The sequence below is a fragment of the Osmerus eperlanus genome, chromosome 21 (genome assembly GCF_963692335.1).
Source record: "Osmerus eperlanus chromosome 21, fOsmEpe2.1, whole genome shotgun sequence".
NCBI classification, from domain to species: Eukaryota; Metazoa; Chordata; class Actinopteri; order Osmeriformes; family Osmeridae; genus Osmerus; species Osmerus eperlanus.
Genome location: NC_085038.1, coordinates 6,513,504 through 6,538,587, shown reverse-complemented (window position 1 = coordinate 6,538,587; position 25,084 = coordinate 6,513,504). Strand labels below are relative to the sequence as shown.

Here is a 25,084-nt window from a genome sequence, read left to right as displayed (position 1 = left end):
CCCATATTCAAATCTGGTCAAAATGTCCCCCTCAATATATTGATATAAAAATATAAACTTGCTACGACAGGCAACCACGCACGCTGTCCGAAATTATAAGCCTACTACAGCCTTGGTGTTTGGTACCAACGGTTGATTTGCAATTGCTTGGTTGTCTGACATAGCTTTGATCATTACTGGAACCCTAAAGTGATGACTGAAATATTTTCATAAAAATTGGTGTACCCATTGCAGTTCTGTAAACTTCAGGATGGGGTGTAGAACACCAGGACAATTCCAAAGGCTATTCATTGCTAAATTATTTTATTGTTACATCTAGATCACAACCATCTGAGATTGGCAAAGTTTAACATGTATCAATCTTTATTTCACAGTCCCATCACCTAACGAAGGCTCTTTTTCCTTGGAGTCATAGCGGAGCGAAGGGGCATCTCTCCCTCCACCCAGCTGGTTGGACTGGCTAGCATCTTCTCCCACAGCCCAATCTCTTGGTCCCATGAGTCCATCCAGTCCACCTTTTTGCCATAGCTTTGCCCTGTAGTCACAATGTGTTACTAAAGACTTGGAGGAACCATTCATTAAAACTGCATAATGCCTTGCAAGTCAGAAACTAGCATTGAGCTAGATCAAAAGCTCATGGTACACACTTAGTTATTTATGACTCAGAATTGGAACATCAACTATTAGTGTTGATCAGTTCATTAACTTACCGGTGCCCAAGCTAAGTCTGACCCCTCCCAGGAACTGATTGGACAGTTTGTTTTGATCCCAGACAGTCAGCTCGCAGCACGCCTCTCTGACCTCGTCGTCACGGAAGCCATCGTACACCATGGCGTGGTTATACACCGGCTCCTGACTCTTCTTCATCACGCGGGTCTTCTGGCGGCTCTTCTTGCTCGTGTCTGGCAGCATGTAACTACAGAGATGGTGTATGTGTTGAACGGACCAAGGCAGACTGAGATGTCACCAATGAAAGTAGTGGCACAAAGGTTTGAGCTCTTACTATATCGAGGCAATGTTTAGCCCTGAATGTGTGTCTCCCTCACTCACCACTTGACAAAGGAATCCACGCCCTGAGCCTTGAGCTTCCGCAACTCCCTGGCCTCCTTCAGCCACACGTGGATCTCCCCTGAGTCTGGCCTGGCAATGCCTGAGGGACAGGATAGGACCGGTCAGCATGACTAGGCAGAGATATATATATATATATATACCCAGACCAGGTGAAAGTGATAAATGTCCTTTCAACAATTTACTAAATGAATTATTGCACTAGTCCTTATCAGATGACCAGCCCTACCTGCTGATCCAGGGGGAAGGTATTTCAGAGCAACCGTCAACACTCCATGGTTCTCAGAGACCTCTTGACCCTCAGAACTCTACAACAAACAACATTGGTGATCCTTTTTTCACAATATTTGAACATTAACCTTGATTTCAATAGGGTAGCCTTTCTATCCTTACATCACTGAGCAGTAATGTTGTCTTATTGATCATCAAGGTCTTTGTATTTCCCCTTTCACTCTTAAGAAATAACAATTGGTGTGTACAGTACCTTTGGTTGCATGTTGTACCAGGTTAGGGCCTCATGGCCCCAGTCCCAGGTCTTAAGGTTGATCTCCACCTGACCCAGAAACACATTTCTACCTCGGGAATCGTTGTGCCAGACAGACAGGTTGAGGGTCCTGCCTTTCAGCTCCTCCATCTTTATTTTATACTGAGGAACACAAAATAAATGTAGAATTGTTTTGATCTGTTCCTATAGGGCAAATGTCGTTCCGTGTTTTTGTATCAGCAATGCACCTACTTTGAGTGTTTCTCCACCATAGACTGGGTTGGTAGTTCGTTTTTTGATCGAGGTCTTCTTCTTGCTGCTGTGCGATTTGTCAGGGTGGAGGTAGGTCTTTACATATCTGAATATTAGACACATAATACACACACACACACACAACATACTTGTTAAGACCTCAGTGTGTGTGTGCGCACATTTGTGTAGCTAGAGGTTGGGTTTGTTTGTGTATGGGAAAAACAGCTCATATATTTTATGTGCATGTCTGTGTTTGTGTATCAAGCTTACGGGTCTGTCCGTTTTTTGCGGGCATTAGCGAACGCCAGATCCAGACATTGTTCCACAGTGACAATGAACTCTCCTTCCTTGCTGTACCTCAGGGCAAACTCCACAGCCCCCTGGACTGTCACATTCCCAAAATCCCCGGCATCGCTGTACACACTTAGCATACTGCCAGTGCGCTGAAGGGCAGAGAGCACAGTCAAAAAAGCCATCTTGTCAATACAACCTGTCTTTATGAATACAAAACTTCAACACCTGGTAGACAAAAATGAAACTTTTATAAATACAAGATGACCTTACCCCAGAGTGTGATAAGGACAAGGTACTGCCATACCCTTGTCTGTCAGAGAAGTCTGAGCCTTGGCTAGAAACTGAGGTGTGGTCGTCATCTGAGTCCACAGTCTCATTCTGAGGGGAACACAGCAGGAACACGGTGAGCGGTTAATGGGCTACTTTGTTCATTGCCTGCAAGTTTCCTGATTGGAAAAGGAGAAATGTGAATGTTTTTCTGCATATGGATGTCTAACCTCCAAGTTTCCCAGTGATGAGCCACTCACGGAAGAAACTTCCAGAACTTTTCTCCGATTTCCTAAACCTGTGTTGAGGGAGAATGTGAATATTTATTTGTCCAAAATTTGATCCAAGTCCTTAATATTGCAAAGCTTGGAGTATTAAATAATATCTGTGTAATAAGGGTTACCATGGGCTTGCATCTGCTCAAGCATAGGCCAATGATTGAAAGCTGTGACAATCTCACTGACTCGCAACATTTACAAATAACTAGGGGTGACCTTGCCTACCTTTAACTTCCTCTGTTATTGGAGACTGAGATGAATTGAGCAGTATGGTGGGGATGGGATATTTCCCAGCTTCCTGATTGGCTTGTTGTGTGGAAACCTCAGCAGGGACTTTTGATGACTTGGTGACAACAGAATCTGCAATTAAAAACATTTTGGTTTCTGATGTGGCTTCTTCTTTAGGCCTTTCCATCTCTTTTACATTTACTGCAATTGGTGCTTTAACTATTGCTTCACTCTGTGATTCTGTAGACTCTTCTCTTTCCACCTTTACAGGGATCTGAACATGCTCCAACTTTCTCACATCCAAGACTTCTGGAAATACTCTTTGATCCTTTTCTGTGTCATGACTCTTGTCCCCAACCACCTCAGTGTCAGGGTAAAGATCCTTTTTCAAATTGTTGACGGCCTCGTCACTGTCTTCTGCTGGTGTGATGGCTAATTCAACCTCTTCATTTACAGAAGCAACAACAACAGGAGGATTTACAGGTGAGGACAATGTTGTCATCTTATATTTAACTTCCCCTATGGCATGGGAATCATCCTTGAGAAATGGCTGGTCCATTGGTTTTATGCTTTGTGATTTCTCTCCGGCTGACTGTTGGGGGCTTCTTACAGACATAGATTGATCTGTTGTAGAGAACGGGTTATAGCCAGGTGTTGACTGAAGCAGGCTAAAGGGCAGTTCACTGTGGCTCCGAGCCTCTTCTGGTTTGGGATGCCTGAGAATGTAAGGCTCAGATGGAACCTCTTTGAGGTGGGGTTGACCTGCCTGCTTACCACCCTCTACTGGTGGGGTTCTAGAAGACGACTTACGTTCAACATCCCTTTCAGCATTTAGTTTCTCCACTGACCTGTTCTGTGTGTCACCAACAAATGGAATCTTAGTAGAAACGGTCTCTCCTATTGTGAGATTCTCCTGTTTTGACTGAGGCTCAATTCGGCCGCCTCCCTCCCACAACCCAATAGATGGAGTTGGCACAAACTGGAACTCTGTATTCTCAACAACTAACATATGCTCCTCTGACATACCTTGTGAAATGTCACTGGTTAATTTTACCTCCTTAGGGGTTTTTTCATGAGTCTGGCCTGTAAATCGACTTTGATCCTTTTCTGTGTGATGAGTGTCACCACCAACCACCTTAGTGTCAGGGTAAAGATCCTTGCTTAAATTCCTGATAACATCTTTGTCCATGCTCCTGTTTTCTGCTGGGGTAATGGATAATTCAACCTTGTCATTCATAGAAGCAACAACAAGAGAAGGATTTACAAATGAGGACAATATTGTAATCTCAGATTTGGCGTCCCTTATATCAAGGGAATTGTCTGTGTCAACTGATTTGCCCACTGGTTTTATGCTTTGTGATTTATCCTGGGGTGACTGTTGAGTGCTTCCTACTGATATAGGTACCTCTGATGTTGAGAAAGGGTTATATCCAGGGGTTGACTGGAGAGGTCTGAACGGTAGGTCACTGTGACTCTTAATTTCTGTTGGTTTGGGTTCTTGGATTTCTTTACCTTTCCTTGAATCAGGCTTAGTTTGCTTAAATATATACGGCTCAGATGGAACTTCTATGAGGTGAGGAGGACCTGCCTGATTACCGCCCTCTATAGGTGGGGTTCTAGAAGACGACTTGGTCAGACTATGGTCAGAACATTCATCATCACTTCTTGAATGTAGCCTCTCCTCTGACCTGTTCTCCATGTCACCACCAGGTGGACTCTTAGCAGTAACTATCTCTCCTATTGTGAAATTCTCCTGTTTTGACTGAGGCTTAATTCGGCTGCTTCGCACCAACGTCCCAACAGATGGAGTCGGGACAAACTGGAGCTCTGAACGCTCCACATCAAATCTATGCTCCTCTGACATACCTTGTGTATTGTTGCTGGGTGATGTTACACCTTTAGGAGTCTTTTCAGGGGACTGCCCCTCGTCTGCCAAGTTGACCTGTATAAAGTCTCCATCCACTTCCCGCTGTTTCCATGTGTTCGGCTCCACAGAAACCTGGGCTTTCTTTTGGGGCGACTGTTGGGGGCCTTCTACAGATACAGGTACCTCTGTTGTACAGAAGGGGTTATATTCAGAGGTTGACTGGAGAGATCTGAACGATGGTTCACTGTGGCTCTGAGCCTCTTCTGGTTTGGGGTCTTTATTTGGCTTCTTTGAAACATGCTTCATATTGTAAGGCTCAAATGGAACCTCTTCAAGGTGAGGTGGACCAGCCTGCATAGCGCCCTCCACAGACTTGCTGTGGTCAGCACATTCAACACCTCTTCCTGCATTTGGTCTCTCCTCCGACCTGTTCTCTGTGTCACCACCAGATGGACTCTCAGTAGTAACTCTCTCTCCCATTGTAGCACCAAATCTATGCGCTGACCTACCCTGTATGCTGTCGCTGGGTAATGTTACCACTGTAGGAGTCTTGTCAGGGCTCTTGTCTGTTATGTTGACTTCTATGAAGTGGTCCTCGACCGCAGGCTGTGTCCATGTGTTTGGGTCCACAGACACGGTGGGGCTTCTCTGCTCTGGGTCATCCTTTATCTCTGGGGGCAGGACCAATTTGCGGGTGGACTCCAGGTATGTGATGTCATCCAGTGGTTCTGGTCCTGGTTCGGGTGGAGGGCTGGGATCAGACTCTGTGGTGAGGGTGGACTGAGACTTAGGGGCTACTTCCTCGACAGGGAAGGAGGACGTCTTGAGGGTTCTGGGTTTTGGTGATGGATGGTCTGGGTTGGCAGTGCTAAAGTAGTCTATATCCTGGTGCTTTGTTAATAGAAGAGGGTTGGGGCTGATTCCCTTTCTACTGGTTTGCTCACAAGACTTCTGAGAGGGTGGGGTCTTCCATTCAGGAATGTCAACAGTGGTGACGTCTGTATAAAACAAAGGTGTTAACTTGGGTTCTATTTGTGTACACAGAGTACAAAGGTCAGAGAAATAAATGTATCCCTAGTCAGTTTATTAAATGCTTTGCACTCACCTTCATTTGCAGCACTTTCCTCTTCAGAGAGTTCCAACTTAACCTGAGGAATTGATTAGTATGAAACAATAGAATCAATGAATGTACTGTAGATATATTGTGAGGGCTTTCGATAAGGTTTGGAAAAAAAGCAGTAAGACACACCTTTTCTTCACGAAACGCAGGATTTAGAAAACTAGTATTCAGTGTTTTGCTATGTTGTGTGACAAAAGAAAGAAAGCAAGTTCATACATTAAGAGCAGCATGAGAAACAAGTGCTAAAGTTAAACAACTATATGGCCTCTACGGATCTTTTACTGTATCTTACAACTCAGATGTCTTAGTTTGAGAGTCGGTTTTCATGTCTTCTCCTTTGGGGTCAGTTTTTCTGGTGTCACGATAGGGACTACCCCTAGGTACTGCAGAGATCACAATAGTCAAACCATAACGCCCAAGCCTCTATTGATTATATAACTGCAGTACATTCGCTATCGACTATACTTCCTGGGTTAAAAATAGGAGTGACAGAGCCTTGTTACTATCAGTGGGGTTATGGAAGCATACAGTACCTGTTGTCTTCTTTCTCCTCATTGAAGACCTAACCACCTCAGTCACATCAGACTGCCGCCCATAGCGACAAGTCCTGAGTTCTTCAAACCACTCTCCTGTCATGACTTTGAGCTTCTTAGGATCAGGGATGGACAGACGCAGTCGCCTGATAACAATAAACAGTTAAAAACTGACAAGAAAAGGAAATAGTACACTTTGAAACTACTGAATAATGGCGGACATTCATTGCAATATATTTCAAACCCTATAATCCAACAACAAACCACCTTCAACAATTACAACACAACTGCACCTTGACCAAAATGTAATTATTTTACCGTATGCGCCCAGTTTCTTGTCTCTTTAGATTCTCATCTCTCTGAAGCACTTGCCGAATTGCCATCTCCTCATCAGTGGAGAGGAAGCTCAGGTCCAGATCCTCTGATAAATCTCTGTTGGACTTCATCATGATATCAACCTGGAAGCAAAACCTTGAATGTTTTGTGGTTCACAGAAAAAAAGTCACAAATAGAAGGGCAGACCGAAGGACACAGCTTGACAACGTACAACACGTGTGTACATCAACAAAGAACATACAAAACTGGTTAAACTAGCTGTAGAAGGAAATGGAAAAGATACCCTGACTGGTGAAAGACAAGCTCTGCGGACACTTAATATTGCATGTGTTAAATGGCTAATATCAGGATATACTTGAATCTCTCACATCTCGTACATATGACTAACTCTTTGGCTGGGGAATGTGTGTCTGGATGGCTGTCAAACTTAGCAAATATACAGTTAATGATTCACAGGAAGTTAAAGCTGAAGTTAACACACCCTTCCACATACTATTTAAGCTTGTATAAAGTGCACGCTTTTAGACTTGCATTTTAAAATAAAAAAGTCTTAAATACAGGACACTGTATTCATCGCCTAACTGCTTTTCTAAAATCAAATGATACATGGTAAATGGATGAAAGTTATTTACTTACAACTGATGTCAGCTGTTCCTTTAGTTGACTGAGGAGGGATTCACCACAGTAAACGCCCTCCTGAATCTTTGTCCTTGATAAAAAAACTCCCTGAAATTCTACCTCAAGGCATAATAGTTATGCACTGACAGACACACCCAAGACCTGTGAAAACATGCAAGGCACAAATCCTGATACACCCTGATAATGTTTGTAGTGTCATTTTAACCATATTATTTTTCTAAGATTGAATGACTTTAAGGCATAGGCTATAGCAGTGGAGTCGGTGAATGTATGCTCTCAACATTGCGTGCTGTCATCACCAACAGATAGGCTACTGAATGCATTTTTTGGAAGTAAAGGATACACTTTCCGTTCACAAAAAGTAGCGCAATACCTAAGGCTCGAGTCTGTTTCTAACAACCAATCCAATACCTGATTTTTGAACGGTACCCTGTAACATTATGCTGCATTACAAAAGTTAAATCAAAGTTCAGTTAAAATCCGCAGAGGAATCTGACTTTATTTATCTGGCCCTTCATGAATCTAAACTTCAGGTTTAACTTTACATTTGCTGTCCACAAGATGTCCCTGTTTCTGTCCCTGATTCTCCTTGTGGCAGATGTTATTGCTAACAGCGCCAATAAAAAATACAAAATAATATCATGCAAATTATTCCAACAATCATACCTATTCATTCATTCTTATACAACTAGTTTACCTTTACTTAGTAGGCTATAAACAGAATGCTGTCGTGGACTGTAGCAAACCAGGATAACGAGCTGCCTGCTCGAGCAAATGCATTGTGGGAGACCAGAAATCTCTCCTCCCCATTTGTTTTGTGTCACAGCGATCTAGCTAGCTAAACAAAGCAAATGCAATGTAGAAACATGACCACGCATGTGACAGTTACATAAAATAAATTACATTGCTAATAGTTATTACACATTTTATAGAACAGAAGGGACCATGGAAGCAGACGGTAAGGCAATAGCTAGAAACATTTCAATTGCAAGCTTCTGAAGTCATGAGCATGCTAAAAACGAGCTTGCTAGCTTAGCTGTCTGCAACGTTTAGAACTGTACAAGTTATTATCAGTATAACTTGCTAACGACTGTAATATTAGATTGTGTATCTTGCTCGTCATGATAGAGGATGTAAGTTTATTGGCTTATTAATGGCATGCCAATGTCTTAAATCCAGGTTTCTCTGACACAAGAAAAAAACAAACCAACGTACCTAACTAGCTGGCTAGTTAGCAACAGTATACTATTCCATTTTCTACTGTATATACCCAATAATCTTAAAATTGTAAGTGTTTATTGCAATTGCATCGAATGAATTATACATTTCATTCATGATGACGTGACTGAGGCCTGTCAGATGTCTTGTCTTTTCGGTATAACACTCTGTATACGTTGTGGGTGACGTTGTGTGTGACATCACTCCTGTCACTGTCTTGGAGAATGAAGTCAGTCCTGACTTTTCTGTGTTTGGTCTTAGGGGCCAGCAGTGCCACTCCCACAGAGGAGCTCAATGGCGCTGGGAACCTAATGGACTTCCTTGATGAGCCCTTCCCAGATGTCGGCACTTATGAAGACTTTCACACTATTGACTGGCTGAGAGAGAAGTCCAGAGACACAGACCGCCACAGGAAGGTGAATACATCAGATCAAGTCTATCTATGTCTTTGTAACTGGCCCCTGTACTCCTAAAACTTCAATATAATATTTTTCTATCATCATCCCCTTGTGTCAACCCCCTTAAATTTAGATTACCATCAAGAGTAAAGAGTCCATCTGGGAACTAATCAAGAGTCTGCTGGATGCTTGGTCAGGATGGGTGGTGATGCTGCTCATAGGGCTCCTCTCAGGTGTGAAAAACAAACTATTGTCTCACAATGTTTTGTCATCTCTAGGTTTTGGGTCAAATTTAGTTTAAAATCAGTTTCCTCAATTTGTGTTTGCGTGTGTGAACCTCTCCACGCAGGTACTCTGGCGGGAGTCATAGACCTAGCTGTGGACTGGATGACGGACCTCAAGGAGGGTGTGTGTTTGTCAGCCTTCTGGTACAGCCACGAGCAGTGCTGCTGGACCTCCAATGAGACCACCTTTGACGACCGGGACAAGTGTCCACAGTGGCAGAAGTGGGCAGAGCTGATGACAGGTCACTCAGAGGTCAGCTCAGCTGCACATCACTGTGTTCCGTTCTCCATTTGCGGCACTGAGGACAGATTGCTGAAGTAGCTGGACTTGCCCCTGAGCTTATTCCATGCCTCTGTTAACATTCCCCAGGGTGCTGGCGCATATCTGTTAAACTACTTCTTATATGTGCTGTGGGCACTCTTATTCTCCTTCCTGGCTGTGTCCTTGGTGCGAGTCTTTGCCCCTTATGCTTGTGGGTCAGGAATTCCTGAGGTGAGTGTGACTTATTACCATTTACATTTAAAGCTGTATAACCCAAATGTGAATATCCACTGTTGTGAATACAGCATAGGGATGATGTGTCTGTCTCATGCAGATCAAGACCATTCTGAGTGGCTTCATCATCCGGGGCTACCTGGGGAAGTGGACCCTGTTGATCAAGACGGTCACCCTGGTGCTGGCCGTGTCCTCTGGGCTCAGCCTGGGGAAGGAGGGGCCTCTGGTCCACGTGGCCTGCTGCTGCGGGAACCTCTTCTGCAGCCTCTTCTCAAAGTACAGCAAGAACGAGGGCAAGCGCCGCGAGGTACGCCTGGCTCTCACGCAACCACTGGTGCCAACTCTCACAGTGACCTCCAACATGATCTTGACAGTGTTCCTCTAAAGGGCGCTGTGCTAGCGGTAGCTCTGTGGCTGATGTGCGGGCTGGGCTGGGTGTGTTGTGCAGGTGCTGTCTGCTGCTGCAGCCGCTGGCGTCTCAGTGGCTTTCGGAGCTCCGATAGGAGGGGTTCTCTTCAGTCTGGAGGAGGTATGCATGCTAGTCCCCCACATAAACAAATATGTAAGGGATAATGCCCGACGCAGTGTACATTATCACCTGATAATGGACACCCCTGCAGCCAATCAGAATTGAGTATTCACCCAGACCATGGTATAAAACATTAAATGACAGGCATCAGTACAGATCTATCTGAACAATAATGTCTGTCCACAGGTGAGCTACTACTTCCCTCTGAAGACACTGTGGAGGTCTTTTTTCGCCGCCCTAGTGGCCGCTTTCACCCTGCGCTCCATCAACCCCTTTGGCAACAGCCGCCTGGTGCTGTTCTACGTGGAGTATCACACGCCCTGGTACATGGCTGAGCTGGTGCCCTTCATCCTGCTGGGAGTCTTCGGGGGCCTGTGGGGGACCCTCTTCATCAGGGGCAACATCGCCTGGTGCCGGCGTAGGAAGACCACCCAGCTGGGGAAATACCCCGTCCTGGAGGTGATCGCCATAACGGGCATCACCGCCATCTTGGCCTTCCCTAACCCGTACACGCGGCGCAGCACCAGCGAGCTCATCTCGGAGCTCTTCAACGACTGCGGGGCGCTGGAGTCCTCCCAGCTGTGCGACTACATCAACAACCCCAACATGAGCCGCCCGGTGGACGACATTCCCGACCGGCCCGCCGGGCCCGGCGTCTACACGGCCCTCTGGCAGCTGGCGCTCGCGCTCGTCTTCAAGATAGTCATCACCATCTTCACCTTCGGCATGAAGGTCAGGATCCTAGCCCTGCCGGACCCATCTCTCCCTCCGTCTAGGCTAGGAGAAGTGAAGGGAAGTCTGATTTGAAGACTTGACTTGTGTGCCTTGAGTCTTGTTGGTGTGTGTGTTCTCTCCAGATCCCATCGGGGCTCTTCATCCCCAGTATGGCCGTCGGGGCCATCGCTGGGCGCATCGTGGGCATCGCCGTGGAGCAGATGGCCTACCACCATCACGACTGGATCATCTTCAAGAACTGGTGTCGCCCCGGGGCCGACTGTGTGACTCCTGGCCTGTACGCCATGGTGGGGGCCGCTGCCTGTCTAGGTGAGAGACCAGAGTACTGGGAGATGAGCTCACCATACAGATAAACCTGGATCAATCACTACGCTGCCAAACCAAGTCCCAGTTAGTGGTTTTCTTCACACATTCAGTGAGAAGAGAGTTGACACTTTTGATTCAATAACACCTTTTGAATAAGCCATAAGCTTTTTAAAGTTAGGTCGGTCGGCTTCATGTAAACCCATGCTAATCTGGGATATCCCTCCAGGTGGCGTGACCAGGATGACCGTGTCGCTGGTGGTCATCATGTTCGAGCTGACCGGGGGCCTGGAGTACATCGTGCCCCTGATGGCGGCGGCGGTCACCAGCAAGTGGGTGGCGGACGCCTTCGGGAAGGAGGGCATCTACGAGTCTCACATCCAGCTCAACGGCTACCCCTACCTGGACGTGCGCGACGAGTTCACCCACCGGACGCTGGCCACCGACGTGATGCGCCCGCGCCGCAGCGAGCCCCCGCTGGCCGTGCTCACGCAGGACAGCACCACGGTGGAGGACGTGGAGGCGCTCATCAAGGACACCGACTACAACGGCTTCCCCGTGGTCGTGTCCCGGGAGTCGGAGCGCCTCATCGGCTTCGTTCAGCGCCGGGACCTCACCCTGGCCATCAGTAAGACGCCCGCCCTCCACACACACGCCTGCTCTCTCGACGTCGACGCTTTCCTCCTTTCTTGATTCGTTTGTTTCTGTCTGTCATCCGCTGACCCAAAACGAATACTTCGAGCTCCTTCTTTCCTCCTTTCCCCTCCTCTCTCGTCTCCTCTTAGAGCCTGACCCTTTCCACCACCACTGAGGTCCCTCCACCCAATCTAAAGTCCGGTCACATAGTTGTCTTCTGACCCCCCCCTTTGTCCCAACCCCCCAGAGAACGCCCGTCAGAAGCAGGACGGCGTGGTGAGCAGCTCCGTGGTCTACTTCACGGAGGACGCCCCCCAGCTGCCGGCCAGTAACCCTCAGCCCCTCAAGCTGCGCCGCATCCTAAACCTCAGCCCTTTCACCGTGACCGACCACACGCCCATGGAGACGGTGGTGGATATCTTCCGTAAGCTGGGCCTCCGCCAGTGTCTGGTGACCAGGAGCGGGTGAGTCGTCGTTTCCGTCAGCGCATTTACACTTACAGCGGAACAGGTGCCCCGCTGCACTACTCTTGAGGTGGATGAACTTGCCTGCTTTATCTGTCTTTCTGCCTCCATCTTCTTTTCCTCCACCAGACGTCTACTGGGCATCATCACCAAGAAGGACGTGTTACGGCACATGGCTCAGATGATGAACCAGGATCCAGAGTCCATCATGTTCAACTAGTGTCCAAACAGCCTCCGGACCCCCGAGAATCTCCACCAGTCCTTCCCTCCAACTGTGTAAATAGTGCAATTCTACTGTAAACCTGTGATGAGTCCCTCCGTCCTCAGACACTGACAGACCCTTGATGTTCACTCCCAGTCAAGGGACGGAGATAGGGGGGTTAGGGCCAGGAGAGGTGCACCTTCAATCTCATCCTAGGCTGATACGCTGTTTTGGTTGTATGTGCTGCTGCCATTATTTATGATTTTACTGGATTTAGTTCTCGGTTGAGTAACTGTACCATGTTTAATATGTTACTTTGACTGACACAAAAAAAAATCAATAGGTGTGACATAATGTAATTCTGTTACAACAAAGGTATTGTACAAAGGTTATGTAGTTTCTATTGTTAAAAAATCTAATGTACCCTGTGGTGACAGCATATCATGTTACATTTTTTGTTTTCTCTCAAAAGCAGAATGGTGTTATAAAGAAAAGAACAAGCAAGTTAATCATATGGGAGCTACTGTTAAAGTTCTTAATCCATAATGTAGTTTACTGATTAACTGAATAATGGTACTTTGAATGCCAGGAGAATGTATTGTCGGATAATACGCTTATGTACATTGGCCTATACTATGTTTTTTTTTATGTATTTCTTTCTAAAACACTGTAGCTCATCCAAGTTGCCATTGGAGTCCTAGTTGTTGATATTTATTACTCTTATTAATTTAAAACAGGTAAAAAAAGCTACTATTTGCACTTTTGTTTGTATATCTAAATGAACTCCAAATGATGCACACAATACATACTTTTTGCAATGTACCCAGTTCTCGCTTTGAATAAAAGAGACAATTTGTCAAAAGTTGGACCAACACAAAACAAATGTATTAATTTGATTAAAATTAAGTAACAATTAATTGAAACAGCTACTGAAGGCCCCATCATTTCACACAGCTACTCAATTATTCTAGATACATGTGTAAAATTCAAAACAAATCTAATTTAATCAGTTTAATACAGTATACCAAAATATCTACTGTCACTCATGGCAATAATTGACTAAAAGACTATCACACCTTCCATGATGTGTCAAAGTCCTCACTCTGGACTTGGGTTCTGATTCTGCTGTTCCTTTGCTTTCTCCATCTCCCTGTAATAGTCCAGGGCCTTGCGTACTGGTTCAAGGATGTGTTTCTGAGGACGAACAGAATGAGGTCAAGTGTGTGTATGTGCAACTTTATTTGTCATAGACATTCCTTATTCCAAAGTGCTGCTTAACAAATGCCACTTAGGGTCCCTTACACAACATTTACATTACAGTCCCAGCTGTTGTCAAACCTCCCACATGAACATCATAGGAAGTTGTATCAGTAGTGTTTCGTGTAGAGACAGGAGGCTCACCTCCAGGCAGGGGAAGAGGTTGGTCAGCTCAGTGAAAAGAGGCAGAAGCACAAAGCCAATGAAGCCTGTCTGAGACGACGGCTTGGACACCTTGTCTCTGTCCATGAACGGAGAGACGGGAAGACCTTCCAGCTTCTCCATGTCACTCTGCAATCCGGATATAGATTGTGAGGCCACGAAGTGAGTTATAATAGGGGTAAAACACCAGCCCCTGACTAGGCATGTGACCATGTATTCTGCCTGTGGGGCAACAGTAGGGAAGATTTAAACAAATAATACAAGTCTAGATGCTGTTATGCCCAACACACTGCTCGGTAAACAATATAGACATATAATAACACTTTCCATTGGCTGAACATGTGGATGGATTTCACCCTGATCACCTGGTGGAAGAACTCCTGGAGCAAACAGTCAAGCCAAGGCCGTGCCACGTCCAGGGGGCGGGCCTCGTTGGAAATGTCACTCACCTTGATCAGGATCTTCATGAGCTGCAATTACAATAGACAGGGAATATGTCCAATCAGAGGAGCAGGATTTCCAGCAGATCCCATGAAGGTTTTGTGCACTGTAAGTCGAAGCTCCTCTCACCACATCCTTGTGCTCTTTGTTGGTGAAGTCAAACACTGGCACTGCGGATTTAAACTTGTTCAGGATCTCATTGTGTCTGGCCATGTCAGTAGCCAGGATACATCTGAAAACAAAGTTAGGTCAAAGTTAAGTCTGACAGATTTATTTGTCAATAGCACAGGTCATTCTGGGTAATTACATTCTTCAGACAAGGCAAGGCAGCAAAATATATATTAAATATATTCATTTTTACACTGTAGCCCTATGTGTGTGTGTGTGTGTGTGTTTGTGTGCGTGTAAATCCATACTGGATCATGCCCTCCCTAATCCTTCTGTACTGCTCGTTGGTCAGGTTTTTTAGGATGTTGCTCTCTGCCTGCAAGAGAAGGAACAGGGTTTAGACCGAAGGAGGAACAGCGCTAAACGGGGGTCAGATGGCTGAGCGGTTAGGGAATCGGGCTAATAATCAGAAAGTTGCCCTTTCGATTCCTGGCCGTGCGAAATGACGCTGTGTCCTTGGGCAAGGCACTTCACCCTACTTGCCTCGGGGGAATGTCCCTGTACTTACTGTATGGATAAGCGCGTCTGCTAAATGACTAAATGTAATGTAAATGTAATAAATCTAAAAGTCAAGTGAAGCTAATCAGACAAAGATACCTTTGCAAGGATTCTGAAAGCAATGGCACAGTGATGGTTTTCGAGAGGTGAGATATCGTTGTACCTCAACGCCAACTCTGTTTGAGCATTGATCTGGAAATGAAGATCATTCAGGTCATGTTACCTTTAAGTCATGTCGGTTGTAATAAACAAACACACAGGGCTAACCTGGTAGACATTATTGTAACCAGCATGGTCCAGGTCATGGCAGAGAGCAGAGGTGAGCATGATGAAGAGATCTGTACTGTCCATGTTATTCCTCAGGTCTGTTAGCCAAATCAGTCCATACATCTAAAACAATAGTAGAACGGGAAATTAAATAGCAGTTTGGCCTCTATCCAAGACAGCTGGGTTAGGCTTGGATAACAGTTCTACCTGTTTGAATGACATTCAAACAAAGTTCCTGAGCACATTCAACATGATAACAAGGATGGGTAAATAGAACATCATCTTACCATCTGGGAGACGCAAAAACAGTGTCTGAAGTTGTGAAAGGGGATGTTGTTGTAATGGCAGTAGACCTCATAGAGGAAGCTCTGGAGCACCTCCAGCTCGATGTTGAATGTTGACATGAAGTCTAGATCAGTGAACATCACCTGCAGCAGCACCAGCATCTCTGCATCTTCCCATTGCCTGGCAAGGAAGGACTTTAGTCATAATTGTCTGTGTGTGTATTTTGATATCAGTTATAGGAGCCCTACAGTAGGACTCACCAGTTGTCGAACATTGGAGTTTTGAGGTACTGCTTCACATCCTCTGTGATCTCGAGGGAGCTGAGGAGACAACATGCAATGGCACAAGACTGTTAAAACCCACCTGCACATTACCTTTAAATCTGTTCTGTAGTCATGTCATGAATCTCAACAATAGGAATTATGTCAAAACATATGATGGCTAAACATGTCATGTGTCTGAATGCCATACGACAGCCACTGTTCTTATGGGATGAGGTCACCTCATCTGTAAGAATTTTTCGCGAACTCGCTCCCGCTCCTCATGAGGGCTGGCCACGTTCCTTCTAGAGGCAGGGTAGGATTTGTCTATCCCCCCAGACATGTTTTTGAAAAGACCCAGCCAACTCAGGTGGTCCACGTTCTATCCACGTTAGCGACAGAGACACCCATTGATCAGAGAGAAGAGCAGATGGAGACTTAAACCCATAATAAGGAAAATGCTTAACGCTTCTATCTAATAATGCTGGCAGTTGGTCAAATCAAACCTCAAGTTTGTTTCTGAAGGACTCCACTTGGTCTTTTAACTCACAAACAGCATCTGGTACTGCTCCAGTTTCTGTGAAGATCTTTCTCTCAAGACTTTGTAACCTGGGATGTAAATGTTGGAGAAATTAAACTGCACAGTGCTGCACTGAGGGGTTAGTCATTGTGTTACCAAGACAAGGCATTCTGTAGCCTTAGTGAAAGATAAGCCATAAAACATCACTTTCACAAGACCTTTTCTCCAGTTTATCCATTTCAAGTGACATAGTCAGATCAGTATCTGCAGAGTAAAAAACACAAAAACAAAATGAAGGTATAATGCATGTATGTTTAATCACTGTGTCCTCGGCCAGAATAGTCCAAATATGAGGCTCTACATCAGACTTGAAATCAATACTATGCTCTCCCTCCAGGGAAGAGGGAACTTAGATGCTCACTGTGGTAGTCTGAGGCCACCACCTCCAGACTGTAGGCAGACTGGGGATTATTAGCCTTCAGTTGAGGGGAGATGTTGATGAGGTTACCGCTAGAGTTATACAACTTCAGAATGTCATTAGGACCTGCTTCCGCTGCTGCCTGGAACAGATCTGCCAACAGTGGGAGACGTAGAGTCTTCAACTCGTCCACAGTCATGTGACACTTTATTATTTAGTGTCACAAGTGACAGCACCACACCGACCCTTCAACACTCAGACCTGTCCAAGCCACCTGCATGGCACTTAAGACTACTGAAAGCTAGACCTAAAGGCATCAAAGATTCTTTATATTTCTACTATGCATCAAATATCCTGTATTGTCACATCCAAATCATTGCCCAGCTCACGGATGAGGCCATGAACGAGTAACACCTCCCTCATAATCAATTCTGCACAGTTCAGATTGCCCTGCATGAAACAACAGCTTGAGCCATTATCGAATCGGCCACTATCAAAGCACAAGACATAAAACCTACCTTTAACATCTTGAGTGGAACAGTTGACCCGAAACTCTGCTTTCTCTGGTCTCCCGCTCACCATGAAATAAATTATTTGTGTTGCCATTGCTGTGAGAGATGCACACTACCCACAGGACATACATTTATAGAGGACCAATCAACACAACTGCAGATGACAGTTAACCCACCACAATACCTCCTCCTCCTTCATGCAAATACTTGAAACGCAATACACGCCTTATAATGTAATTTTTCATAATTATTGTAGGCTGTTATCTCATCTAAACTTGATCAGAACAGGATCTAGGGACAAGTTCTGTACCGAACCAACTAGCCCTAACTATTGATTCAAGATTGATACAGACTAGCAGACATTGCCATGTGATACAATAGTTTGTGCTCCCCCGGGTGATGGCCCGTCACATGGCTCAGTCAAGTGCGGAGCGGCTACCATGATTGTAGGCTGTATGGAAGTTTCGTATGGTTGCTTTAGAGACATACTGATGTAAAAAAAATGCATAACATAACACATACAGATGTCACTACTTTGTGTAATGCAATACACGACGAACACCCAAACTGGTGATTGTACCCGGTGTATCCCCGGTGCACGTGCACCGACGGCCTCACAAACTACCTAATCGAATGTGCCTGTGACTTGCTCTTGACTTTTCTTAAAGAATCGGAAAAGCAGGCTAGCTTGTGCTAGCTGATCATCGCCTGTGGCTGACACGCGCCTTGTGTTAGGGTGCATAAGGTAATCATCCACCAATTGCAAAACCAGATAAAGATTGGCGAAAAATAATTCCGATGTTCTGCCATTTCAATAGGTGATCGCTGATTTGCTAACCATTCTGCTGCAGCGGAAGTTATGGCAGCTAGCTTCTAGCAAGCTAGTACAGTAGTGCCAGCACTATCAATAACTAGGCGCGCGTATCAAGTAGCACTACTGTACGTAGCTGTGTAATGTTACATAATACTAGGTAATCTAACTTGGTGGCCGTCTAGCCTATAGTGTATATTAATTAATAACCAACCCGATGCTACTGACACGAGATATATAGGTAACTACTAGGCTAGCTAGCGAGCTATGTGTAACTGTTAAGAAAATCCTATTGATACACATAGACACTAGCCTTTTAGCTAGTGCTAACGATGTGGCTATGGTTCCACGACTAGCTAACCTAGTTAGACGGACTGCTATCTATCATTTGAGAGTGGACACAAACCTTTTCTGTTGTCAGTGTCAAGCTAACAATAACGTGGGATTTAAACTGTTAGCTAACTAAGGATACAACAACAGTTGACTAGCCTTCAGTTAAAATGTGTCCCTTTTGTGTTCCCTTTAGGTTCACAGGATAGCTGTTCACTACTGGAGAATGAAGTTATTTTCTTTTCTATGGTCCTCATCTTCAGTTTCTTTTTTATGGTCCTCATCCTCAGTTTATGTCTGTGGCTGGACTTTGCAGTCTGAAAATCGTGTGGAGTCGCCCTAAAAAACCCTGGGCAGCCCCTGGCTGGGGTCAACAAAGTGGCCTTAACTTTGTGCCTGGAAGTCGAAACAATAAAGGTTTTCTCTGTGTGCTGTCACCGTTGCCTTTGTGTTATCGTTGGTAAGGCGCTATGGAGCTGAACATGGAGTACTGCATGGAGCAGGTGATGCAAAAGGACTTGGGCCGGCGGCTACAGGTAGGCCAGGAGCTCATTGACTACATTCTTGACCCAGAGAAGTCAGAGGACTTGGAACAGGACCAGACCATGCTTGACAAAACGGTGGACGGGGTGGCTACTGGATGGGTCAATTCTAGCAATTTCAAGGTGAGTAAAGGAAAATATTCCAAGGAATAATACTGGACACACCTCTTTTGTGTTTGTGTCTTTTAGCTGATTGTTAATTATTTTGTTACAGATGTGTGAATTATACTTGACAGTTGGCAATCAGTTTTTATGCCCAGTAGTAGCATTGATCTTTGAATTACCACCATGAGGAAATGTACAGAGACTGAGGTGGTTTCTAAACCCTTAAGTTGGACCCCTGTGTGCACTGCTATATTGAGATACTTGAGCCTGACTCCCACCAGGGTATGACATGTTATGTAGTCCTTTGCTACACCAGGTTATATATCAAGTCAACTCACTGACTATTCTCCCTTTAAGCCCTTCAGCCCCAGCTCACTAGTCTGTATTGTAACAGTTGAGTTGACTTAAAAACCATGGGATAAGCTTATAATAGACCTGATGGTACAAACTGTTCTGGACTTTTGTGAAATCTGGTTAATGCATGTGCTACGGTACTACTGTGTAGATCCTTGCACTAACTGACCGATCATGGGTGATGTATGGTATGCAAGAAGCTTATTATATTGTTAATAGGGGATTGCCCTAGAGGTAGAAGCAGATGAGTTAAGGAATGAATATGTTCCAGCGGTAGCCTACTTAATCTGCATACAATTATGCATGCAGGTTACTGCAGGGGAAAAACACGCTTGATATACTGCCCCATAAAATCAAATTGATTGAATAAGATGTGATGTGGTGTCTAAATCTTGCATACAGAAAAAGAAATGTATGAGAGGGTGTGATCTCTGAGGACACTGGTAATGACAGTGTATCATGGTTGTAGAAACCGACCAGTCTTCACTACCCTCCACTTAACACCCAACAGCTCACCTCTCACAGCCAATCCGAGTGCTGCACTACCCGCTGCCCTGGAAACGTAGCCTTCTCCAATCAGAACGATTACTGTAAAATGTAATGGGGACAAAGCTCCCATGACAATTAGTGGTGAGAATTTTTTTTTTTTTTTTTTACCAGTGTCAGTACCCTAGACAAGACCCATTTATTCTCATGTAAACCTGCTGTCTTACACACACACGCACACGTGCACACGCGCACACACACACACACACACACACACACATACACACACACACACACACACACACACACACACACACACACACACACACACACACACACACACACACACACACACACACACACACACACACACACACACACACACACACACACAACAAGCAGAAGCCAGGAGCAAATTGCTTATGATTTAAAATACAGTTTGAAGCTTAGACTGGGGTGTTTGTGATGCTACAGACAATGTTAGGTAGGTAGCTGCCATCCCTAGCAGGTCCATTTCAAGTGTCAGTAATGAAGAGGAGGGACTGAGCAGAGTGGAGGAGAAGAGGTGAGGAGGAGAGATCTGTTGTTGAAAGCTGTTGCTGCAGCCAGCCAGCCAATGGCTTGGTGATGAGGCAGGTCCAGTGAAACACTGCAGGCCTGTGAGAGGAAATGGGGAGGAAGGCACTGCAGTAGGCTCCCTTACCCCACCCCTCAGAGCTGTTGGCAGCCAACCAGGTGTGTGTGTGTGTGCGTGTGTGTGTGTGTGTGTAATTTAGGCTACATTTATGTTTTTGTGTGTCTAATAAGAGAGGTGGGACGAACATGCAGGTGGCTTGCTGCAAAGTTGTAGTGAGTGTGAAATAACTGAACGCTGTCAATAACAGTCATTACGTGACTTGGCTCTCATTCATTTCTTTGTGATGAGAGAACCAACTGAACTTTCTGTATCCAGACATGCTGTAGCCATCAGAAGCTCTTACTGCATAATGTTTTCCTGCTTAGAATAAGACTGAATAGATCAAATCTAACCTGTAGGTGGCAGTAATGTCGATTTTCATTAACATGGTTTTACCCAAGTATATAAGGGTTTCCAAAAATTGCACCATAGCCCAAATACGAGATTCAGGTGATGCGTATGTGTTGATATGGTGTTAGCATGGATACTCTCACTACACGTTCATTGAGTGTCCAATACCACCCCATGACAAGGAAAGTTGACTGCTCTCCGGGAGGAAACTTCTTATAAAATGACATAATGTTCCCAGTCATGGTTAGAATTTTTATATAATGTCACTTTCAGAACTTCTTCAGTTTACTTAATCTGGACATGTTATTGATGTTTGAGCTCTTCAGTTTGTAAAAGCAACGTAATACGGAAGAAAAAGACTGCTGTTTTCCCCATTACCCACAATCCTTTGCAAACACAATTCAAAGTACTGCATTGCTACTGAAGAGCTTTTGTAAATTATCCAGTTAAGTATCTATAAATCTGTGTTTAGACTAATTCTGTAATGAAATGACTGACCTATTTTTATGTTCACGTTGTATCTGTACTCTGTTGATCTTGAACTTTTATTTGAATTTTTTAGGTGGCTTTGCTGGGGATGGACTTGCTGGCAGCTTTCGTGACGAGACTACAGGACCGGTTTAGGACACACATTGGAACTGGTAAACTACTGATGTCTCAATGATATCAGCATACAAATCAGTCAAACAGCCATCAGTTTCGAATATTCATGTATCACATATAGCTAGCTGTTATTATTTTACCTATTGTAACTCTTATATATCTGACTTTCCCCCCAAAAAATCAGTTTTGCCAAGCTTGATAGACCGGTTAGGTGATGCAAAGGACCAAGTTCGAGAACAGGACCAAGCTCTTCTCCTCAAGATCATGGATCAAGCTGCTAACCCACAAGTGAGGACACCTCTACACATTCATGCTGCTTGCTAGCGCTGGCCGACCGGCCTGATGAGCACCAACATGTAGCATGAACAACAAGCTGACGTGTTTGTACCTTTTTGTCCTTGCAGTATGTGTGGGACAAACTGCTGGTAGGATTCAAACACAAGAACAACAGAACCAGAGAGGGCGTGTGCCTCTGCCTTATCTCCACCTTAAATGTGTACGTCTACAACTCTAAGACAAGCCCAACAATACTGTTGTGTGTGCTGCTTGTGTTTGCATCATGTAATATTTTGTCATGATATTTTTTTTAAATAACTGTAACTTTTCTGTTTCAGTTATGGAGCTCAAGGCTTAACCCTCAGCAAAATTGTGCCCCACATATGTAATCTCCTGGGAGACCCCACTAGCCAGGTACAGTTCAGAACATAATGCCATATCGAGGTTCCCAAAATACATTTTTTCACCGTTGTTTTCTGCTGCATTATTGGTGACGTAGAGCCCCCTGTTGGTCAGGGAGGAGCACTACAGCTTGTCACCCGAGTTATTTGTGTATTGTAAGTACATCAGCAACAACTGATCATTTTAGTTTGGAATGTTTTCCCTGTGCCTCTTGAACTTGTAATGCTATAAGTTCTGTCATCAGTGGAGCCACACATCCCCTGTTGAACAGGAAATTGTACCCATGCACCCTTCCTGCTCACAGATTACTGCCACTATTAAATAGCAGGCTAGCCTAAACTGAAGTCATTTCCAAGGCCACTGGTCTCACCCATATGCTCCTAACGTAATCCCACCCCTGCTTGTGTTGCCGTTACGGCCGTTGACCAATCGAGTGCCTTCCAGACGGACTCTTGAGAGAAGGTGTGTGTCCTGTTGGGTTTCCTGCAGGTGCGCGACGGGGCCATGACCTGCCTGGTGGAGATCTACAGGCATGTGGGGGAGAGGGTGAGGATGGACCTGGGGAAGAAGGGATTACCACAATCACGGTACGCACACGGAAGGAAACGTAGGCCCTCCACTGAGTTGTAGTGTGCTGAATGCGGCCTGCTACTTCCCTCTGGGTTTTTCTATTAATGCTGGTACATTAAGGCTGTTTGCGGGTGATCACTTATCCCATGACCCATTTATTATGTCTCCTGAGGCAGCCTCATAGTCTGAAATGAAGAAGTTGTCTGTGTGAATTCAAGAGTAATAGTGTGTTTGGGTTTTTAGTCAGGCCATGTCCTCTGAAAACCTCCTATTTTTGTACTTTCAGGTTGAATGTCATTTTCAGTAAATTTGATGAAGTCCAAAGATCAGGGAACATGATCCTATCTCCTGTGTCAGGTGAGGACAACTCCTGCATCCTCTATCTAGCGCACATGGACTTAGTCAATGGTCCAAGTCAATGGACAGTATCCCGCTAGCTGGGTGGATTTCTCCTACCTGTGGAACAATGGACATGAACTCTAAGCCGAAACCAGACATTTGGGTTTCACAGACATGCATTTCACAAATATATTTGGATAATCTGACAACAGAAGCCTTTTCTTGGCTTCACCTCTACCCCTAATCGTTTTTGTTCGATACATACAAATCTGTGTTCTCCTGTGGTCACGGAGGGGTGTGTTAGCGCTCCTTAACAAAGCGAGCGCTACCCGAGCCGTGTGCTTTGTGAAGACCCGCCCGTAGCTTCCATTCTTTTCCCAAGACCGAAATCCCTCAGCAGACAGGTAGAGAACCCCCACACATAAACATCCAGCACCGATCAGAGATACTCCACAATGGGCTTGCCCACCAGTATTAAGTATGCCCTCACAACTGGTAGTGGCCTCGGGTGCCAGCCTATGGAGGTGTGTGTGTGTGTGTATGCAGTGTGTTAGTCAGGGGTCCTAGTTGTCTCAGAGCTGCAGGCTTCTCCTGCACCGGGGCTGACTGAAAGGAGAGCTGGGTCTTGGTGTCTGGGCTGCAGCCGTATGGTTTCCCTTCCCCCGGGGCTGCTGGGGCTGCTCCACACAAGGGCCTAGTTGCAGCGATCATGTGGCTTAACTTTCCTCACCAGAGGGAGCCTCTGGGGAAGGAGAAGACCTGTAAACCACTTTCCATTTTGAACATGGCCATGTCTGACCACATTAGACACAATAAGGTGACAGTGTAAGAGTGTATGTTATACATGGTGTGCGAGGGCACAGACCATTGAGTCTTGCTAAAATGGCTTTTCCATCCCAAAAGTTTTCCATTCACCACTCGGCTGTAAGAGCAGCTGTTTCCCCCTCTTTCTGCATCACGAAGGTTAATGAGTCGTACAGGCCAAGTTGCCCCTCCCTCCTCTTGACACACACACACATGCACACACACACACACACAATATCACACACAGACACACTCTGTACACTGACAGTCTCATGAGTGTCACCTGTCCAGGCAAGTGGAAAAGGAGCAGAGATCAGTGTGGCTGTGAACTGCATGGGAAGAGAGAGAGAGGGAGAGAGGGAGGGAGGCGGAGGAAGACTCTGCAGTCGCTCTCTATTTTGGAGACGGGTGGCATTCTGTCATCCGTGCAGTCACAAGACCCAGAAGGGAGGGGGTGGAGAGGAGTGCAGAACAACAGTGAGACCGCAAATCTGCCGTGTAGCCTCTCTCTCTGTCATTCTTGTCTCTCTGTGCGGGTGGATTCACCAGGCCTGCCATGACGACGGGAGAAGGTACGGCTCTCTCAAGGTTTCACCCTCGCGCGCTGGCTGAATGACTGGAGCAAATGGGCCGCGGGGATAAATAAATAGAGTTGAGACAAGCGTCTACAGGTAAAGGAATGAGAGTGCTATTCTCAGGCAGGAAGAAACTGCATCACTGAATTACCGCAGGTCGTTTGCTGCCTCGTATGTTTGTTTACTTCTGTTGTAGGAGTTTGAACGGACTCTAGAGAAATGTCTGCTGTTTGCTTTATAGGCCTAGCTGTGAGAGAAGACACACAGACGAATAGGCTGCTAATAGCTCAGATACTGCCGGGTATGCCAGAGGATACTGTTGTAGGAAGGAAGGAAGGAAGGAAGTTGTAATAGTCAGACTGGAAAGTCTTGTTTTTTACTGTCCTAGATATGTGACCTATTTAAAAATAGGAATGTTATTTTGGATATCAGACAACTAGC

The 25,084-nt window shown here is 45.3% G+C and overlaps 4 protein-coding genes and 1 non-coding gene across 23 annotated transcripts in view; 2 read left to right on the top strand and 3 right to left on the bottom strand.

Annotated features, from left to right (window-relative positions):
• Window positions 1–286: 286 nt before the first annotated feature.
• Window positions 287–8,158, bottom strand: si:ch211-266g18.6 (synaptotagmin-like protein 1). Of its 7 annotated transcripts, none has more exons than XM_062446734.1 (18): window positions 8,064–8,158; window positions 7,364–7,507; window positions 6,710–6,849; window positions 6,392–6,537; window positions 6,151–6,241; window positions 5,988–6,036; window positions 5,844–5,886; window positions 4,738–5,736; window positions 2,869–3,003; window positions 2,596–2,663; window positions 2,369–2,476; window positions 2,075–2,247; window positions 1,805–1,910; window positions 1,553–1,714; window positions 1,298–1,376; window positions 1,051–1,150; window positions 711–916; window positions 287–535 (listed from the first exon to the last, which is right to left on the bottom strand). In XM_062446734.1, the coding sequence occupies exons 3-18, from the start codon at window positions 6,838–6,840 to the stop codon at window positions 384–386; spliced, it is 2,748 nt and encodes a 915-aa protein (XP_062302718.1). In that variant the 5' UTR covers window positions 6,841–6,849; window positions 7,364–7,507; window positions 8,064–8,158; the 3' UTR covers window positions 287–383. The 7 variants fall into 7 exon arrangements, with proteins under 7 accessions (XP_062302718.1, XP_062302720.1, XP_062302721.1 ...); XM_062446736.1 differs by having other exon boundaries at window positions 5,248–5,736; window positions 8,064–8,150; XM_062446737.1 differs by having other exon boundaries at window positions 5,683–5,736; window positions 8,064–8,146.
• clcn4 (chloride channel, voltage-sensitive 4) lies at window positions 8,145–12,829 on the top strand. Its single transcript, XM_062446740.1, has 12 exons — window positions 8,145–8,324; window positions 8,846–9,000; window positions 9,116–9,215; window positions 9,332–9,519; window positions 9,637–9,759; window positions 9,863–10,069; window positions 10,211–10,291; window positions 10,478–11,023; window positions 11,149–11,335; window positions 11,559–11,957; window positions 12,213–12,429; window positions 12,559–12,829. Exons 1-12 carry the CDS (start codon window positions 8,312–8,314, stop codon window positions 12,647–12,649), a joined length of 2,307 nt encoding a protein of 768 aa, XP_062302724.1. The 5' UTR covers window positions 8,145–8,311; the 3' UTR covers window positions 12,650–12,829.
• A 665-nt stretch (window positions 12,830–13,494) lies between these two features.
• On the bottom strand, window positions 13,495–18,297 carry LOC134007339 (high affinity cGMP-specific 3',5'-cyclic phosphodiesterase 9A-like). Its single transcript, XM_062446741.1, has 13 exons — window positions 17,426–18,297; window positions 16,911–17,060; window positions 16,708–16,753; window positions 16,476–16,578; window positions 16,212–16,351; window positions 15,970–16,029; window positions 15,712–15,889; window positions 15,425–15,547; window positions 15,257–15,349; window positions 14,908–14,975; window positions 14,621–14,723; window positions 14,033–14,520; window positions 13,495–13,825 (listed from the first exon to the last, which is right to left on the bottom strand). The coding sequence occupies exons 1-12, from the start codon at window positions 17,511–17,513 to the stop codon at window positions 14,326–14,328; spliced, it is 1,347 nt and encodes a 448-aa protein (XP_062302725.1). The 5' UTR covers window positions 17,514–18,297; the 3' UTR covers window positions 13,495–13,825; window positions 14,033–14,325.
• LOC134007335 (CLIP-associating protein 1-A-like) overlaps window positions 18,019–25,084 on the top strand; it is a 26,772-nt gene continuing 19,706 nt past the window's right edge. For 11 of the 13 annotated variants that reach the window (XM_062446730.1, XM_062446725.1, XM_062446731.1 and 8 more), the window contains exons 1-8: window positions 18,019–18,164; window positions 18,757–19,225; window positions 21,637–21,715; window positions 21,862–21,965; window positions 22,082–22,173; window positions 22,292–22,367; window positions 22,845–22,942; window positions 23,212–23,282. In XM_062446730.1, coding sequence (XP_062302714.1) covers window positions 19,031–19,225; window positions 21,637–21,715; window positions 21,862–21,965; window positions 22,082–22,173; window positions 22,292–22,367; window positions 22,845–22,942; window positions 23,212–23,282 — 715 coding nt within the window. In that variant the 5' untranslated portion in view covers window positions 18,019–18,164; window positions 18,757–19,030. Of the gene's footprint in view, window positions 18,165–18,756; window positions 19,226–21,636; window positions 21,716–21,861; window positions 21,966–22,081; window positions 22,174–22,291; window positions 22,368–22,844; window positions 22,943–23,211; window positions 23,283–24,442; window positions 24,740–25,084 lie in introns of those variants that run through there. The other 2 variants (XM_062446728.1, XM_062446729.1) reach the window with 2 other exon arrangements.
• Window positions 21,134–21,262, bottom strand: LOC134007988 (U4atac minor spliceosomal RNA). The gene has a single exon (XR_009928099.1). It is a non-coding gene; the product is annotated as a U4atac minor spliceosomal RNA (small nuclear RNA).